General features: G+C 35.2%; 1 protein-coding gene across 1 annotated transcript; it reads right to left on the bottom strand.

Annotated features, from left to right (window-relative positions):
* Nucleotides 1-597: 597 nt before the first annotated feature.
* On the bottom strand, nt 598-2,391 carry LOC145292765 (uncharacterized). Its single transcript, XM_080138802.1, has one exon. It carries the CDS (start codon nt 2,389-2,391, stop codon nt 598-600), a length of 1,794 nt encoding a protein of 597 aa, XP_079994928.1.
* Nucleotides 2,392-21,307: the final 18,916 nt, after the last annotated feature.

Below are 21,307 nucleotides of genomic sequence, written 5' to 3'. Positions count from 1 at the left end.
TGAGAAGTTTTATTACCGCTCGGGCAGTAAGGCCAAGCATCAGTATCAACAATATAGTCCAGGCAATATAGCACATTTTAGGGCCCAACTTGGAACAAATTGCAACAGAATTTTTTTCACCGCCAGGCATTCCCATGAAGTGTCTAGAACATCATACTAAAAGTCCTAAGAAATCCACGTTGAGGAAATATGTCTAATTTGCATAAATCCAAGATGGCCACCAATTTTCGATAATTTGCCATATCTCCGCATTTAGATGTCATAATTGAGTGATTTGAAGTGCTAAAATGGGGTTTTTGAGCACAAAGATTTACGTGGAGTAGGTTACATTTTTATTGGGTAAAGAATTTATAGCCAAAAATCCAATATGCTGGAAAGAATGTCTATTTTTAGAATGTATTTGCTCAACATTTTATTTTTTTCGGTACATTTTTTAACCTAGGGCCTACTGAAATGTAGGAAAACACAATTGTAGCCATAGATAAGTTAGTTTGTTATCATACTCATGAACAACGGTAAGCCTGTGTTTCAACAACAGATCATCAATATTAATTTCAAGAGTGTCAATTCCAGTTGTGCCACTTTGCGGTATCCGGCTTAAGCATCGTCGTCTACATCATCTGACAAATCTGGCACCTGTGAGTTAGAGTAACTTGTACCACGACATTCTCTACACACGGCAGTGCAATGGAGACCATATTTTTGGCATGTGCACCTCCTTGTTTTGCAGTTTATCTTGCAGCTACAACAGATGACATCCAGTATCTCCGGTGGTGCTGCGGGCTGATCTGTCTGTATAGGCATGCACCTTCTGTCCACAAGGTGCCATCCCCAATCTTGTGGCTTCATGTTGACACATGTTCCTTTCCACTCCATTACCTGGTAATAGACACGGAGGCTATGGAATCTTGCAGCTGCTGATGTTGGGGGTAGAGCTTGTGGTTCCACGGAAGATGTGTTCTTGGAAATCTTGTCACAGAACCGTTTGTATCTTAAGCTGTTCAGTCCTTCCTCTTTGGTACCACCGTACAGTGATACCAGAGCTTTCTCTCCTGCAGCAGTTATGTCCTCCGGTGTTTGCCCTGATTTGTGGAACATCTCTGATTGCTCACGAAACAGGGAATCAGTCTTCACCTTCTTCACTGCCAAACCTTTTCCCAATCCAAACAGGCGACTAGTGGTATCGCAGCCAAGAATAGCATGGAAAAAGAGCAGATGGTCGCAAATCTGAGGACCCAGCAACTCTTTCAACTGCTTTATGCACCACACCCTTCTCGATTTGGTAGCTTGCTTTGACTCTGATACCAGAAACAGTTCGTTTTCGGTCATATCAGCGTGATACAACAGGAGGACCAACAAATCTGTATCGTCACCAATGAGAACCGTATCTCTTGTTCTGGCAGAGGCAAGGGCTGTTTGAACAATAAGGACACCAGCATCATGTTTTGCATGTTCTGTGCTGCATCCAGCCCTTTCTAGTTTGTCGCTGAGAAAATATATGTAGCGCTGTTTGTTTGCCTTGTTGTTCAGGAAGTCCTCCTTCTTGGATTGGATGATCATATCACCAGCAAAATTTACAGTCAAACTAGAGCAGGTTCCTGTTCTTCTTTGTTGTGTGGCATCTTTAGTTGTGGGTTCATCTTTGTAGCCATCGAAAACAATGACAGCAGCTCCATATTTCTGTGTCACATATCTGACATAAATCTGACACACACTATTATATGTGGAACCTCTTGGCCAGGGAATCTGATGGAGTAGCGCGCCGCCATCAAGGACATATTGGACTTGGTCTACACTCGGCTCACGTTGTTCTTCATCTATAGACTTCCACAGAACATCAGCAAGGACTGCCTTATTGGCCTGCAAGGGAAGGGATGACGAGTCAAATAAGGCAGGAGGGTGGCTGCAAAGTTCGAACTTGAATAACGTTGACAAGTCTTTGCACCGTTCACCTACAATTACCAGTCGCTGGAACACCAATTGTGGATCCACTACTACAGATTCCCCTCTGACTTTGACAGTTGATCTGGATGCAAGTGTCATTGCTTCATCGGCTTTTCGGAAGGTGAACTCTTCCACAGATTTCCCTGCCATGCTCACAAGAATCTTTTCTCCAATTTCTTTTGTTTGGTCAACATTGACTCCGTCCTGAGCGGCCATGCCATTAGCAATGTTGTGAAGTGAGGTATTCTCCTTGAATGGATCTCTTTCCTTCAGATAGCTGATAAGATCGAGGGTGTCCTTGACATCTCTGGCCTGTCTAGCCTTCGAAATATCTTTGTGTTGGTCGCTGGTTTCGTAGAAGACCCCGCTGAACTTCTGCATTGCATCGTTGATGTTTGCGCATGCTAGCATGGATAGGACCCACAGTAAGCGCTGAGCCTCTGTCATCCCTTAAAAATATATTGGTTAAAATTAGAATTGAGGAATCTTTTGTTTGCCAAAAGTGTGTTTGGACAAACATATGTAAAGCCACGTGAAAATTAGCCACGTTTGAAAGACACACTTCTGACGTCATAAACAAAGGAGATTTCTCAATATAGGAATCTGTGGTTCGGAGTTAGAAGTCAGTTGGAAGACAGAGTTGAGAGTCAAGATTTGATGATAGATAGTCAGTTGGAGAGGAGAGCCCCTTAGAAGCGAAGGGTAGAAGATTAGATCATGTAGATTCAAGTTGAATTCCTGACGTCATCGATCGGTCGATTGAATAAGAACCAAATATGTTTGTAACTGTTTGTCTCGTCATTCCTTACAACAAAAAGGTAAATGTGTGTTATCATCATCTTGTAAAGAACTCTTGTGTAACCCCTTCCAAGTATTATGTGTCATCCGCTCCATCATAAGTGAGGTACATCCTCCTCTCTATATGAGTATAAGAACTGTTGTTGCATCATATCATTCAGTCCATGATAATATGAAGTCCCCCAAAAATGTCACAGTCGTCGTCATGATGTCTCCCCATCAGAATTGCCATCCCATCATTATACCCCATTATATGCCCCGTTTATATGTTTCCCAATATGAGTCCCCTGCTATATAACACAAAGGCTGCGTATCCCATTGGCAATCCTATAATGGACAACGGGGGTGTAACTCAATCTCTTCTTGTGTGGCTACTGCCCAAATCCCATCGGACACAGCCACTGCCGAAGACAACGATATGTTGGTTAACACTTCTGTACAACAATGGTCCATTATTCCTTCTTTGCCTTTTTTGAACAATTTCAACACACAGATCATTAGTGCTTGTCACGTAAATAGGACTCATCGATCCACATGTCCCCAAAACATTGACATCTATTTACTTTTTCATTTGGTAACAACATAAATTTTCTTCTAACCATGTTTAGGGCTACAAATTCGGTCTCTACTTTATATCTAGCAGCTGCCCCCCCCAGCCTTTGGTCAACTCAAGGTTATGATATATGCGGATACCTGATACATGGTCCAATGACGGAATAGACACTAACACATCATATCATGGCCGCACCCAAATGCACTGCAGTACTCCCACAACTGTTCGGTGAGGGCCGCAGTCAACCTTAAATTATACTGTAGCTCTATCTGTATTTTCAGGAACGCTTATTTCAACTTTCCCTGGGCGACAGCTGTTCCAATGATAACATATTCAACTGCGCGCGTACATGATCTAAGAATAACATCAACGACTGTCCCATCTACTCTATTTGTTATGACCAATAATTGAAAGTACAAAATTGTTTACTTCTCGCAGTGCTGCTGTTATTAAGTGATTTAAATTATTTCGTAAACAGTTTTTTCTTTGTTACAGAATCAGAACAATATCAATACTGTCGGTTTCTTTTTCTCTAAGGATCATATCCCTCTCTTCATCCTTATGTGCTTTCTCTTTTCGCAACTGTCTATCTTTAAAATTATTTCAGCAACAGCCTTTTTCCTATTTTACGAAAAAATCAGGATACAATTATCATTAGTACCGTCGATTTCGAATCTAAACGGTATGCTGAGCACGTCAATGTTATTAGTCACAACTTCAGCGGAGGGCTAAATTACAAAAATATCTAAAAATTAAGAAACACAACATCTTTACCGATATGCATTATAAAAATCAGAACATCAGTACCGTCAGTTTCTTTCCACTCGAGAGTTTAAATGCTTACACATCGGTTTTAACAAATATGTACCATCAAAATTATTCCTGATGAATGTACGACTAACTGCTCTTGATGTTTGTCATATGTGTAAGGGGCTTTACTAAAATTGTACGACTAAATTATGTACGTTTTTTGCTCCTGCTGCTGATTTGCTATTAAAGCAACTTTTACTCGGATGATCTACCGGGGTTGTCAGCGCAGACCATCACTCTGTAGGCAGAAGAAGATATCGCATAAATTAGACCTGTTTAAAGAGCTCTGATTAATCAAGAAAAACTATGCCTACATTGCGTCATTATTTCTTGTTTCTGCACTTATTTGCAAGCAAGTTATTTTTTTTTTTTCGTCCTAGGTTCTGAATATAAACGATATTCATTTAATTCGCCCCGTCTAGTTTTATAATTTTTTTTTTATTTCACCATCGCCTCCCTTTTTTGGTTTCACTCTCATCTCCATTTTCAACAATTATGTGTAAATTGTTTTATTTTACTCGCTACCGACGTAATCTCTTGAAAAGTGTCGGACGAGTTTTCTTTTTTTTGGTAATAGTCTTTTCACTATTTTTTCTCGTGTCTAATTTTTTTTAGTTTTTTTTCCCACCATTGATCTCCCTCATAATTCTAGTAATGACTCCACTTATCCTTTTCAAAACTTTAATAAAATTTTGTACCATTAAAAACCTTTTAAAATATTTTAGGAGTAGGTACTCAAAGTCTGTCACAGATAAATTAAAAGACATCATTCGAATTAAGTGTAAGATTATATCGCTTCGAGCCAAAATAGAATTTCTTAAGTCCTGTTTGGACAATTATGTCGCCGTCGGGTATATTTCTAGGCGTATTGTTAAAATTAAAGCTAGAAATATTATTAACTTGAAACGCGCTTTTATCAAGGATGGGTGTGTGCATTTTGAGTGAATCCTTGTTTCAACTGTTGCTAAATACCGCCGGGTTAGGGTCAGTTGCGTGGTCAAACCTTACCTTTTTTGATAGATTGCGTTTTTCGAAATATTTATCAACCAGCGATAATTTTCGTAGCAATAAAGTTCTAACAAGCGCAGATGGCTTGTTGCGCTTACTCGCGCCAGGCATGGTTCAGGAATTGAGGTTGACCGTCATATATTCAACTTCTCTTGTGCTTGTCTTTCACCCTCAAAATAAAAAAAGTAGTATTAGCTAGGGGTTAAGGTGTGGGCATTGCCCCTTATAATTTATAGAAAAAGTACTTTCGCTGAATTTGAAATATTAAACTCACAGCTTAAATATCATGAACTACGGCCCAACGATGATTTTTTATATATGAAGGCAAGGTTAGCTGAACTGGCATATATCAATACTCATTAGTTTGCATGGACTAAGGTCTATTATCAAGCTGCCAAGCTTCTGAAGACTAATAAGGATATTTATATTATTAAGACGGATAAGGGTGCTGATTTGGTCATTCTTAATACGAATGATTATATCAAGAAAATGTTGGATATTCTAAACGATGAATCCAAATTTAAAAGACTTGGCGACATATCAGTTAACACTTCGAACACTGAAGTGAAACTACAGAAACATTCCTTTCAATTACATAGGAAGAAATTTATCAATAAGGATACTTACGACACGATCCGGCCCGTGGGTTCACAGCGGCCTAGAATGTACGGGCTTCCTAAGATCCACAAGAATGGGATCCCTTTAAGACCTATTCTTTCCATGATTGGTTAACCTCAACATGAATTGGCCAAATGGTTGTCTGTACTAAGAGTTTTCTGGCAATTGTATTGTGGATTCCTTCCGTTTCGCTGCTACAATGCGGGAACTGGATAGTAATTCACAAACAAACTTCCTATGTTCGTTCGATGTTAGCAACTTGTTCACAACTGTACCCCTTGATGAAAGCATTCAAATATTTGCTCCCTGATAAAATTGTTTCGAAGATGGGTATATTTGCCGATGACACCACTCTCTATAACAGATATGAGGGGAAAACAAATGAACACATATCCAAGGAAATGGCAGAAACACTAGAGGACGATCTCCAATCCGTAGTGGAATGGGGACAAAAATGGTTGGTCACATTCAATGCTGCTAAGACTAAGCTTGTTTCCTTCAATAACTACAAGAAACCTTCTCTACCACCAATAGCAATGGCCAAGAACACATTGCCTGAAAGTACTTCTTTTAAACTCCTCGGCCTAACGTTTACAGGGAATATGAATAGATACATTGAGAGCATTGCCAAGGCTGCTGCAAGGAAGGTTGGCTCCCTCTACCGTGCTAGAAAACTACTTACGCCTACCAGTATCCTATACCTCTATAAGGCAACCATTCGCCCATGTATGGAGTACTGTTGTCATATCTGGGCTGGTGCATCTGCTGCTTGTCTCTCGCTCCTGGACAGGGTTAAAAAAAGAGTCGCCAACCTGATAGGTTCTGAACTGTCATCTAGGCTTCAACCTCTGTCCCATCGACGAGATGTTGCATCCCTCTGCCTGTTCTACAAATACTTTAACGGTGAATGCTCTGACGAACTGCAAACACTTGTACCTCCCCGACGTAACTACCCCCGACAAACCCGACAAGCTACTAAGTCTCATCCCTTTACAGTAGAGATCCCTAGGTGCAAGAAAACCTTTTACTCCAATAGTTTCTTCCCCAGAACTGCGGGTCTTTGGAACTCCCTTCCGGGATTCTGCTTTCCCAACTGCAATGATATGCAGAAGTTCAAGTGTAATGTTAACAAACATCTTTCTACTCTTCTCCCCTCATAATGACCCCGCTAATTAATTCTCTAATAGTAGCCCCCTGCTTCAAAGTGGCACTGTGCCTTGTTTGGGGTGAAAATTGAATAAAAAAAAAACAAAAAAAAAAACATGCTTTATCGTAACACACTTACCCCTCCCACTTTTCCTATATATATATATATATATATATATATATATATATATATATATATATATATATATATATATATATAACAAAAACATGTACTCATTGTCAAACTTCGGTATTTCTGCAGTTTAAAGTCTGCTTTTCCGTTATTCTCGGTGGACAACGCCCGACGAACGATGTAACCGTCAGATTTTACCAACTGAGCAAAAATAAACGCGAGCGAACAGACGTTAAAAACAGTAAGAAAAAAACTAAAGGCAAGATTTTAAAAGGAAAAATAAGAGAAAGGGCAGAGTATCATTGTGGCAACGTATTATAAACACCCCAACCTCACCATGTTAAGAACGGCTTTCGTAATAAATACCCCAACCTCGAAAGCCGTTCTTTACACAGGGAGGTTGGTTGGGGTGTTTATTTCGAAAGCTGTTTTTAACATAGGAAGGTGGGGTATGTTTATACTACGCTTGGACAGGTCGTAAGAAAAATACACAAATAACTTTGCATATAGAAAAAAAAAATCACAACCTCACATGTGAAATAATAACGTGATTAAATCATACTCATTTAAAGTTAGTGAAACATTTTTAATAACAAAACAAAACAAAAGGAAACAATTGTTTTATCTCGTGTGTCCGTAATAATATTTTAGTATAAGCGAATTACGATAGCGTTATATTTCTTACGAAAATAAAAAAAATAATTATGAATTATTTTTATGAGTATCTGTCACTGTAACTGAAGTAAATAAATTACGAAATGTAAATAAATAATTAACAGAAAACTCAGACAATTAAGTAATACGGAATGGAATGTATTTGTAAAGGAAAACAGGTATTTTCTACCAAAGTATAAATATATAATAAGGCGGTAATTCTTTTTTGGCACGCCCCCATTATCCACAAAAATCTTTATATTAGCTTTTGTATAACCTACAATCATGTACTTTAATTTTTAATAAATGTATGAACCCACACCCACATATGTGTGTGTGCGTGTTATATATATATGTATGCATGTATATATGTATGCATGTATATATGTATGTGTGTGTGTGTGTGCGCGTGTGCGTGTGTGTGTGTGTGTGTGTGTGTGTGTGTGTGTGTGTGTGCGTGTGTGTGTATAAGGTTATCCGTTGTTGCGCAGATTTAAGTATGGGCTAAAATAATATTTAACATCATATTAATGAGAGTTAACTTTAATATCAACCCTGTTGTGTTGAAAGTTTGATATTTTATTGAATTACTCAACTAATGATTCTAAACATGCGCAACATGATTGAAAGGAGCGATTAGTGACGCAGAATCACTTTCATTACGTTTGCATAAAAAATGAAGATGTGAATACACTTATATTTTAAGTATGTCTTCATTTTTAAGGACAGGTATGCATTACAACAGAGAAATCTTCCGAGAAAAAATAGTATGGACAGACAGACTAATGTCTATGCCCTAACTGAGCGTTTATTAGTTAATAATTCCCTTCATTCTCATTGCAATTGTTTGGTGGCACGGAGGTAGAGGTTTAGCAAATGGAGTCAAAGATGGCTTCGTGGCTAGGTTCGAATTTCCCAACCGGCAAAAAGGTATAATCTTACATTGATGATGGCGTAAGCATGACACACTATTGTCTGTAGGTATAAAAGAATAATTATCATTTAATTGTATATATAAAATCATCTTCTCTTCTCGAGGAGGAGTAATTTCCTATTTGTTCTCTTGTCATGATATCATCCGCCCTGGCATTAACTCTTTCTTTGGACAAGTCAATGCAAACGTGATCGGTAGAATCATATATATACTAACCTAATTTTCATATAATTTCGCATAAAAAATAGTGGCAATCGATGTTTTAAGTATACTTACCAAATGAATGATTCAGAAATTTGCTAACTTGGCATTTTAAATAATACAAATACAATATGAACTATATTCATAATTTATGTACAGTATATCACAAAAGAGTGATAGCTTTCTTAATAAAGCCCTTAGACATTCAGGACTATTTCTATTTGTAGAACATTCTACATGTGTATCGAACTTTATATTTTAAGTACACTCTCTAGTCCACGATTTTTTTAAAGTGAAAGCCATCCACACAGATACTCCCCTTTATAATATAAGATATAGAACATATACATAAATCTAGATATAATAACGGTAAGGGGAGAGAGAGAGAGAGAGAGAGAGAGAGAGAGAGAGAGAGAGAGAGAGAGAGAGAGAGAGAGCGAAAGAAAGAGAGAAACAGAGAGATAGACAGATGGAGATAGTTAAATATAGCAAAATTATTTACTTATATTTTATTATATTGCAAAAGATAAACTATATTCGTAAAATTCACATAATTTTATTTTAAAAAGTCGGGAGTAGAATCGAAATTGCACACTCAATGTTTCAGTCTGATACTTTCTCAAGTAAGCAATTCAAATATTTGTTGACTTTTAACAAAAAATTTAGAAGAAAAAAAATCAGATAAACGTATTTAAAGTTTTAATGGAATTGTGTCTGCATAAGCCACTTCGAGGTGGGAGCACAACGATATTTGTCACAATAAGATTCATGGCCATTTCTATTGTTTCCCCTCGACTGTTTTATATTTATTACATTTAATCAAAATAGGATATATTCGAAGTTTAAAAGGATATTCGACCCTTATAAATCTTTTAGGTTAGGAGGCCACTTCGAGATTCGGGATCACTTCCATCGTCTTTTAAAAATGATTTTAATTTCATAAAAAAAGAATATATTTGAAGTTTTAAGGAGTTATATCCCCATACCCGCATAGAGTCGTAATTCGGAAACACTTCCATTGCGGTAAATCTTATATAAGAATACACGTTTACATTTTATATAGATTATCTAAACTTATTTCTATATTATGCCGTATACACTAATCTACACAGATATATATAAGAAGTTTTAATCAGTTAGAGCATCATGTGTGACTATTAAATTATCGCCCTTGATGTTCAAGGGTGATAATTCAATAGTCACACATAATAATAATAGTCACATTTTAAATAATCAGTCGATTAAACTTATTTTACTAGAGGGGCCTTTTAACTTTTCAAGTGCGTCAGCGATTAGTCATAATGCCATTAGTTATGACAATTGTGACGATAAGAAGAGAAGATATATTTAAAACTATGCTAGATTGCCATATGGTGAAAATTTTATTCGTTAAATTGAAGTACAAATAGAACCGACATATTATTTTTTCACACATAGGAAACCACATACTAATGATACAAAGAAAAAATTTATACGACGAGGAGAGTGGACTCTCTAAGATAACGTAAGAATTATGCTTTAGGATAAAAAATGCTTAAAATTATATCCTTATCGTCTTATAATATATCACCATGGCAACGTTATAATTTGAAAGGGCTCAATTAAAATAATTTTAGTCGACTGACATCTGATTATTAAGCATTTTTACTGTTTGCATGCGCAAAGACGATAATTTGAATTTAGTGATTCTTACGGATTTTGGAACTTTCTTCCAGGAAAATGTTAAAAGCAGGCACTTACTTTTTCAGCCTGACGAATCAAAGCTGCGATTGAAACATGTCTTAAAGTGTATCGAAATGTTTGTATAAATAAAACTTTTGTTATAAACTGCGTCAATCGCTTTATTGCAGATTCGTAAAATATCAATATTTCACTAACTGTACGTCACAACAAAAATGAAAATTTTATCATCAAGCGACTGCTTTAAGGTTAGATATTTCCTAAAATTTTATTCAAATTCATGCGATATTCACGAAGTTATGGCATTTTATTCTTTATCGTGGAATTTCTACTGTCCATCGCCTTATTGCAGGTCTCTTAAAATATTATTTTAGGGCAAAAATACAATGTCTTATCATGCAAACTTTACTTTTTATTATATTTTTCTGTCAAAGAATAATGAGAAAAAGCACATCCTAGGTGCTAAGCCTCAAATAAATGAATTAATTATCGACATATCCACCATTTTTTAAATAACTTAAAACAACCTGTTGCCCCCCGAGGAAGTATATTGGTTGATCTCAAAAAGGAGTTATGGCTCTAGCAATATCAATATTGTTTTCCACAAGGCATCCTTTGAAGTAAATTGCTCTCCTTCCTAATAAAATGCTCTTTTTAATATTAATCAGAGATATTCAATGGGGTTAAGGTCTGGAGAATACGGTTATGAGAGTTTTTCCAAAGAAGCCCATAGATTAGAGGAAGTCTGCAGTCGCCCTAACAGAATGCGATGCTGCATTGTCATACATAAAACTCACCTGAAAGCGACGTAGGTCATCTAGCCATGTCAACAAATGCTTATCCAAAAAGGCCGTGTATGCATTGCTGGTAAGTTTTACGATCTCTGGAACTCAGAATGATCCAACCAACTTATCCTTAATGATTCCCGGCCAAAACATGATGACTCCACCTCCTTGTTGGCAATGAACTCTGTAAGGGATTGGAGTTCCGTTCTAGTTCCAAACTTTGGTTCATCCATCCGAACCGTCAAGAGTAGCACGGGTCTCATCGATAAAGAAGGCACGTTGGAAATCTATTTTCATGTAATTCTGTGCCCAAGCTTTCGTTTTTCTCTATATTGTTTGCTCAATGGAGGCCTTGGAGTAGTTTTGATGTTCCTTGCCATCTCATTCAACACATTTCATTGGGCCTGTCTTGATCTTGGAGGGATTCACGCTCTGGCAAAAATGGAAGCACTAGTGCTGTTTGGGTTTCGGTTGAATTCCCTACGAATTTTCCGAATACCACGAGGTGGAAGATTTTTCCTGGAGCCTTATCCTTTCTGGATTTGGTGTTGGGGTTGTTCCCGAATGAAGCCAAATTCTTGGATCCCTTTCCAGCTCCATAGCTAAACGTTAGATGAACAATCCTTTTGCGAGTCCAGCAACAATCCTTTCCTTTTCAAAAACCGTTAATCGCCCCGTTTTTTTTTTTTTTGGCAATTTAAAAGACCTGCAATAAAGCGATGGACAGTATAAATTACTTGATAATAAATAAAATGTCATAACTTCGTGAATATCGCATGGATTTGAATAAAATTTTGGGCAATAACTAACCTTAAAACAGTTATCTGATGATACAATTTTTATTTCTGTATGACGTATATTAAGTGAAATATTGATATTTTACTAACCTGCAATAAAGCGATTGACACATTTTATATATGAACAATTTTATTTTATTATTGAAACGCATTGAGACGCATTACACAAAAACAGTAAATAATCCTAGGATTTTAACCTGTGGATTCAAACCTTGCCAAGACACACACACACACACACACACACACACACACACATGTATATATATGTAGTTATCTTGGTATGGTTTGAATATATATATATATATATATATATATATATATATATATATATATATATATATATATATAGTAAAGTGATTGAAGGTATCTCCATGTAAGTAAACATGTATACATTTAAGTAGTTGCTTATGTATCTATAAAGATTCGCTTTATCACACACACACATACACATACATACATACATACATACATATATATATATTGATTTGTTCTCTGTCGTTTTACTGTTTTTATTACTAATTTACTATGTGTAGTTTCGCCTAATTTGAATTTTTTTCTTCCTTACTCTTCACCTTTATCGTGTTAGAATAGGTGGAGAATTCTGCTGCTGTTGTCAAAGTTTATTTTATTAATAGTTGGGTTTTTACTTTTTATTATTAATGCTTCTAGCATTGTTAGTCGTTGGTAATTATTGCAAATTTTTAATATGTTAATGTTATTTTTTAAAAGTTCTTTGTATTGTTTGGAGGTGGTGTTTATTATGTTATGTTCTTGTTCGAGGTGTTTGCAAATAGCACTGGGGGTGTTCTGATGTCCTGTGAGACGTCTTCCCAATGTAGTGCGTGTATGGCCAATATAGTTCATATTTTTCGAGTAGCAGTCATCGAGGGGGCATTTAAACAAATAAACTGCATTGACCATACTCATTTTATCGGTTGTATCGTTGTTATTATTCTTTACTACTAGGTTTTTCGTTAGGTATTTTTTATAATATATTATTGGTTTTATTTTGTTGTTAGGATTTTTTATTTTTATGTATCTTTTTATAATATTTTTGATGGTGATTTCGTCCTGTTTGTGATTATAGTGCATTTGATTTTTGTAGTATAGAGGAATTAGGGTGTTTTCGTTTTGATTAATTGGTTTGTTTTCATTTCTAATAAATTGGGCTATGTCTTGATCGATTATTTTATTGGGAAAGTTATTGTTAACTAGTGTTTGTTTAATGTTTGCTAGCTCTTTGTAGAAAAGAATTTTACTAGATGATATTCGGTGTGCTCGGTCTAATAGGTTTTTTTTATTATGGCTATTTTATATTTATTGGGGCAATAGCTGTTAAAATTAAGAAGGCAGGAATGTTTACTGGTTGTTTTTTTGTATACGGTGGTGATAAATTTGTCGTTGTTTTCGGAGTTAATTAGTATGTCTAGAAATTGTATTTTATTGTTTATATTATGTTCTATGGTAAATTTTAGATGGGAGTTTAGTTCGAGTGTTTCTTTTAGTTTTGTTATTTCGTTTATATTTTTAGATAATATAAATATATCATCTACATATCGTGCATATATTGTGGGTTTTTCAATACTACCATTAAAGATTTTATTTTCAATTGCTGACATGTAATATTCAGCAAATGTTGGGCTTAAGGGTGATCCCATGGATACTCCTTCTTTTTGTACGTAGATGTTTCCTGTAGGGTCGGTAAAAGGAACCTTAGTAGTGCATAGGTACAGTAATTTTCCTAACACTTGTGTTTTTATCTTAAGGGGTAGTAATGTGTCATGGTTGTATATTGTATTTATTATTATTTTGATTGTTTCGTTAATAGGGACATTTGTAAATAGATTTTCTACGTCGAGGGAGGCAGTGATTTGATTTTGGGGTGCTGTTAAATTTATAATATCTAGGAAGTCGTAAGAGGATTTTATACTATATTTGTTAGGGATGTAAGTTTTTATAATATTATTCAATTGTTGTGCTATTTCGTATACTGGTGTGGGGATTTGTGAAATTATGGGGCAGAGTGGATTTTCAGGTTTGTGTAGTTTGATTTTCCCGTATATATAGCAAGGTTTATAGTCTCCTATGATTTTACGAAGTTTTATTGAATCTGCGTCTTTATTATTGTTGGTGATAATTGGTTGATTTGTTTTTTTTTTTAAGTTTCAGTATTGTTTCTATTTAGTTTTGTAAATTTCGTTCTGTCTTGTAGAATATTTTTCATTTTGTCTAGGTAGTCATTTTTGTTGAGGACTACGTAGATGTTTGTTTTGTCGCCTATCTTAATGGTGATATCTGGATTTTGAAGGAGGTTTTTTGCAATATTTTTTAATGATTGGTTTGGTATTTGTTTTTCGTTTTTTGGATTATAGCGGTTTTTAATACCTTCGGCTCTTAGAATGTCTTGTATGTTTGGATGTGTAATGATTATTTCTTTTTCTTTTAAGTCTGTTATTTGTTTATACAGTATCTCGAGTTCGATTTTTTTTAATAGTTTTGATCGTATTTTTGTGTAACATGGCAATTAGGTCCAAGATTTAGAAAGTCTGTCTCGTTTTTGTTAGGGGTTGTTGTAGATAGGTTTATGTAATTATCTTTGTTTTCTGGTAGGTAAATATGTCCGTTGTATAAGTTATTTAATTTTTTGTTAAGGGTTGTTGTAGATAGGTTTATGTAATTATCTTTGTTTTCTGGTAGGTAAATATGTCCGTTGTATAAGTTATTTAATTTTTTGTTAAGGGTTGTTGTAGATAGGTTTATGTAATTGTCTTTGTTTTCTGGTAAGTAAATATGTCCGTTGTATAAGTTATTTAATTTTTTGTTAAGGGTTGTTGTAGATAGGTTTATGTAATTGTCTTTGTTTTCTGGTAAGTAAATATGTCCGTTGTATAAGTTATTTAATTTTTTGTTAAGGGTTGTTGTAGATAGGTTTATGTAATTGTCTTTGTTTTCTGGTAGGTAAATATGTCCGTTGTATAAGTTATTTAATTTTTTGTTAAGGGTTGTTGTAGATAGGTTTATGTAATTATCTTTGTTTTCTGGTAGGTAAATATGTCCGTTGTATAAGTTATTTAATTTTTTGTTAAGGGTTGTTGTAGATAGGTTTATGTAATTATCTTTGTTTTCTGGTAGGTAAATATGTCCGTTGTATAAGTTATTTAATTTTTTGTTAAGGGTTGTTGTAGATAGGTTTATGTAATTATCTTTGTTTTCTGGTAGGTAAATATGTCCGTTGTATAAGTTATTTAATTTTTTGTTAAGGGTTGTTGTAGATAGGTTTATGTAATTGTCTTTGTTTTCTGGTAGGTAAATATGTCCGTTGTATAAGTTATTTAATTTTTTGTTAAGGGTTGTTGTAGATAGGTTTATGTAATTGTCTTTGTTTTCTGGTAGGTAAATATGTCCGTTGTATAAGTTATTTAATTTTTTGTTAAGGGTTGTTGTAGATAGGTTTATGTAATTATCTTTGTTTTCTGGTAGGTAAATATGTCCGTTGTATAAGTTATTTAATTTTTTGTTAAGGGTTGTTGTAGATAGGTTTATGTAATTGTCTTTGTTTTCTGGTAAGTAAATATGTCCGTTGTATAAGTTATTTAATTTTTTGTTAAGGGTTGTTGTAGATAGGTTTATGTAATTATCTTTGTTTTCTGGTAGGTAAATATGTCCGTTGTATAAGTTATTTAATTTTTTGTTAAGGGTTGTTGTAGATAGGTTTATGTAATTGTCTTTGTTTTCTGGTAAGTAAATATGTCCGTTGTATAAGTTATTCAATTTTTTGTTAAGGGTTGTTGTAGATAGGTTTATGTAATTATCTTTGTTTTCTGGTAGGTAAATATGTCCGTTGTATAAGTTATTCAATTTTTTGTTAAGGGTTGTTGTAGATAGGTTTATGTAATTGTCTTTGTTTTCTGGTAAGTAAATATGTCCGTTGTATAAGTTATTTAATTTTTTGTTAAGGGTTGTTGTAGATAGGTTTATGTAATTATCTTTGTTTTCTGGTAGGTAAATATGTCCGTTGTATAAGTTATTTAATTTTTTGTTAAGGGTTGTTGTAGATAGGTTTATGTAATTATCTTTGTTTTCTGCTAGGTAAATATGTCCGTTGTATTAGTTATTTAATTGTTTATTTATTTTAATTTTTAGTGCTACTTCTTCATTTTCGATGGTGTTGTGGATTTCCTGTTGTATTTCGCGGTATTTGGTCCCAGTGCAGTTTTTGTGGATTTCTTCTTTGATGTGTTTTAATTCTTGTTCTTGGTGAATTGTTTCGTTTTCTGCTGTTGATATTTATTTTTTAATAATATTTTCCCTGATCTTTCGGATTTCATTTTGATCTGCAGATCTATGTCCTTTGGGTTTTGTATATATCTACATTGGGAAGACGTTCTTTCAGTTTTGTAGATATCTACATTGGGAAGACGTCTCACAGGACATCAGAACACCTCCAGTGCTATTTTCAAACACCTCGAACAAGAACATAACATAATAAACACCACCTCCGAACAATACAAAGAACTTTTTAAAAATAACACTAACATATCAAAAATTTGCAATAATTACCAATGACTAACAATGCTAGAAGCATTAATAATAAAAATATATGTGATTGTTTCAGTGCGTTTCTTTGAGGAAGTTCCCATGGATTGGCATCGAACTCGTAGTTGTATGGTTCCCTTTCTATGCGTGACATTCCACATCTTCCCACTGACCTCGATGTTTCATCCTCATTTCCTCATCATTAAAATCCTTTCTTCTTCCTTACATTGCTCTCCTGTCTTTCCATGCGCACAACATATGATTGCTATTAAAAACTACACAAACACTCTTCTACTAACATCCCTACATCCCGAAGAGAAAATGTGCGTGCGTGAGTGAGTTAGAACGAGAGAGAGAGAGAGAGAGAGAGAGAGAGAGAGAGAGAGAGAGAGAGAGAGAGAGAGAACGGTACATCACTATTTATTCGATAATCAGGTCGTTCCTTAAAAATTTACAGAGCTGATTTTTTATTACATTTTCACACCAAACAAGGTACATTGCCACTTTAATGTAGTGCTATCAAGAACATAAGTTGCAGGGATACTATGTAGTCGAACAGCAAGATGTCTGTTCACATTACACTTGAACTTCTGCATGTCAGTACAGTTGGAGAAGCAGGAACCCTGAAGGGAATTCCAAAAATCTAGCAGTTCTAGGTAAGAAGGCTTTCTTACATCTAGGGATCTATAATGTGTAGGGGTGGGACTTTGCTGATTGTCGGGTGTGTCGGAGGTATTTACACCGAGGAAGTACAAGGGCTTGTAGTTCGTCAGAGCATCCACCATTAAAATACTTGTGTTACGTTGTTGCTCTATAATAAAGTGTTGAGTGTTTGTTGTGTCATCTCTAATAATGGATTAGAAGAGATGACGTGTTATATTATATATTTATGTTGTATCATAAAGGGAATCGTGTGTGAGTGACATGTATTTTCAGAACCTACCTCTGCTTCTTCGATTTTGGACCATCTGGAATTTCTCGTCCTGGAGGGAGAATTGATACCTGTTTTTGGATGAAGATTCAATCACTCCAAGACAAGGAATTAGTTCTATAGTTTATTTCACTTTTCCCAGATGTCCTGCAGAAGTTGGAGAGTGAAATCGGCCTGTGTGGGTTCTTCTTCTACACACGTCAGCGTTCGTTCCCCCCCCCCAGTGAAGAGGAGAAGACAACGGGAAGCCGTCCGTTCTCTTCTGTGTCCAAATCAAATCTCAATGATTCAGCTAACCTGATCACATGACTCACACGCAATCAAATCAGCTGATCTTTTACTTCCGGTCAACGTGTCTACACTATAATTCCACTCTCCCCCTCTCTCTCTTTCTCTCTCTATTCCTTAACATTCCTTCCACCAATAATGACGGAGACATACATTTTTTTTTACTACTAACTTTTTCTAAGGGAATCCTAAGCTCACCCCACTGGCAAAGGAACTGTCATACCATTATTCAATAAATCATAATTCAAATAAATAAAATTTCATCTACAAATAATACCATGTGGCGCGAATCCTTGTGCCCTCGAAGGTCAACAACTCTCTGTGACCCCATGGCCTCCATCTCGCATTTTAGGATCATGCACAGATCACAATATCTCTCGTCACGCTATAACGCGTTTCCACAAGCACATGACTCATACGAGATAAAAGATTTTTCTTATAATATTACGAGAGCATTTTCCTATGTCTCCCGCCGAATTACGCATCCCGAGAAAAATCCCACGAAAAAACGGATAAAAAAAAAAAAAATTCTACAACCATTTCGAAAATTAGAATAAATATCGACTGAACCTTGACTCTTCCAAACTTAAGAACTAGTTGACCCCTTATTCAACCCAGTAGTGTATCTTTTTTCTCCTCCACTGCTTAAATCTTATTTCTTTCTCTTTTTTAACATTTTATCATTATTATTACTATCATTATTAAGTAATTAACAACATGTTCTTACTTATAACTTAATCATTATCTCAATAAATCCCACAAGGCAAAAATTCACTCCACCTCCATTCTGCGAAGGAAAAAAAATACATGTCCAAGAACAAGAAAAAAACTTGCACAATTCTGCTGTGAGAAAACATCAATCGCATGAAAATATAAATTAAAAAAAAAAAAATTCTTACAATCATTTACAAAGTCTCATCTCACCAATAAAAATTACAAATAACAAAAACATAGATTCGTAGAAACCCAAAATTGTCCACGTCAGCACATTTTGAGGTCAGGTTACATAACATTTGACCACCTCACAGAATCTCAAAAAAAAAAAAAATTTAAAAAAAATCACAGTCGTTTACAAAAATACATACATAATTGTAAATTAAAATACATAGTCGTTTCCAAAAACAAAAAGCACGACTCACTTAAAATTTTCAGACAATCCTTCATAAAACAAAATTCAACACAAAATAACAATCGATGGAAACTAAATTTGTCCACGCCACCCAACACTTGGGGTTTTCTGAAAAAAATATCACCTTTTACTTATCCGAGTGATTTTTATTATAGCCTTTTCTGCCATTTTCTCTACTGCCACTTACGCCACGTCAGTGGAACTCCAATTGCTCCCTGACGCTGGACAGAAACACATTTCGCTTTGCTATATTGGAAAAACTTTTTTTTTCCAGGTCGGTAACCGCGACTGCCTTTCAAGGCATATAGCTCAGCGAAATATATCGGGATTCCATCCATGGATTTTTCCATGTTGATCCTACTCGAAATCACAGAATCCCATCACCCTAAGACAACACATGTGTTTTTTTTCTTTTTTTTTTCATCTAAAAAAACATACATTTTAACATTTCATAAAACAGTTTACATACAATAATATTTTTCCACACCAGAAAAAAATTCTCACGAAAAAACCCCGTACAATTAGTGAAAAAAAAAAACCCAAACAATTCCACATTAGCAGAAAGTATCCATTGTTTCTTAACAAACAAACAAAAAATACACATTGTCTTTTCCTAAAAGTATGCAAAGCTTTTACAATTTTAACTGTATATAAGTGTTTAACCTATAAATTCATAACAAATATGTGATTGACGTGTTTCTCTGTAATCGTGACAAGTCATCTCATTCACATTCTGTAACTAAAGTTTATATGTTCTATTTCTTCTTTTTTTTCTTTTTGTTTTTATCAGTATGTCGATTGATATATCTTTCTTTTTTCAATTTCCACTGTTTATCTTTCTACACCATAACATAGCATATTTTTCTGTGTTCTCATATGTAAAATCAACAATTCGTTATCTGTATGTCGATCGAGCTATTTGTTTTTTTTCTTTCTTATTTCTCTTAATTTAGCATATAATAATTTTAATTTAACATAATTTTAATGTGTTTTTTCGGTTGCGTATATATATATATGTATTTTTATTCACTGTTCAATGAAAGGACCTTACGTTGTTGTTTTTTTTTTCTTTAATTTTCTTTATCTTTTCCTTTTTTATGTGTAGTGTACAATATTTTTTGTTCTTTCTTTTCGTCGTGTCTATATATTTTTTTATGGTAACCACCAGGTTCGAGATTTTTCTTTTTTTTTCAGACTCACGACACCAAATGAGTCTTTGTTATATTGTTACTCTATTTATAAAAGATTGTGAGTGTTTGTTGTGTCATCTCTAATAATGGATTAGAAGAGATGACGTGTTATATTATATATTTATGTTGTATCATAAATGGAATCGTGTGTGAGTGACATGTATTTTCAGAACCTACCTCTGCTTCTTCGATGTTGGACCATCTGGAATTTCTCGTCCTGGAGGGAGAATTGATACCTGTTTTTGGATGAAGATTCAATCACTCCAAGACAAGGAATTAGTTCTATAGTTTATTTCACTTTTCCCAGATGTCCTGCAGAAGTTGGAAAGTGAAATCGGCCTGTGTGGGTTCTTCTTCTACACACGTCAGCATTCGTCCCCCCTCCATTGAAAAGGAGGAGACAACGGGAAGCCGTCCGTTCTCTTCTGTGTCCAAATCAAATCTCAACGATTCAGCTAACCTGATCACATGACTCACACGCAATCAAATCAGCTGATCTTTTACTTCCGGTCAACGTGTCTACACTATAATTCCACTCTCCCCCCTCTCTCTCTCTCTATTTCTTAACACTTGTAAATTAGGCAACTAGATGCAAAATTTCGTCGATGGGACACAGATTGAAGCTTAGATGATAGTTCAGGAGCTACTAGGTTGGCGACTCTCTTTTGAACCTTATCCAGGAGTGAGAGACCAGCAGCAGGTGCACCAGCCCAAATGTGACAATACTCCATACATGGGCGAATGTAGAGTTACAGGATACTTTAAGGCATAAGTAACTGTCTAGCACGGTAGAAAAAGCCCATTTTCTTTGCAGCGGCCTTGGCAATGCTCTCGCTGTATCTGTTCCAACTTAAATTCCCTGTGAACGTCAAGCCGAGGAGTTTGAACGAAGTACTGTAATGTATTTTTCGCCGTAACTCTTATTGGTTGAGAAGGTTTCTTGTAATAATTAAAGGAGACAAGCTTATTCTTGGTAACAATGAACCTTATTATTCATTTTTGACCCTATTCCACTACAGACTAGAGGTTTTCTTCTAGGGTTTCCACCATTGCCTTGTATATGTGTTCATTCGTTTTTCCCTCGTGCCTGTTATAGAGCGTCGTGCCATCAGCAAATATACCCAACTCAGATACTATTTTATTTGGGAGGTTATTTATGAATATCAGGAATA

The sequence above is a fragment of the Euprymna scolopes genome, chromosome 14, assembly GCF_053919585.1.
Source record: "Euprymna scolopes isolate OS-2025 chromosome 14, ASM5391958v1, whole genome shotgun sequence".
NCBI lineage: Eukaryota > Metazoa > Mollusca > Cephalopoda > Sepiida > Sepiolidae > Euprymna > Euprymna scolopes.
Note: the sequence above shows the minus strand (reverse complement) of the source record. Positions and strands in the feature narration are given on the sequence as shown.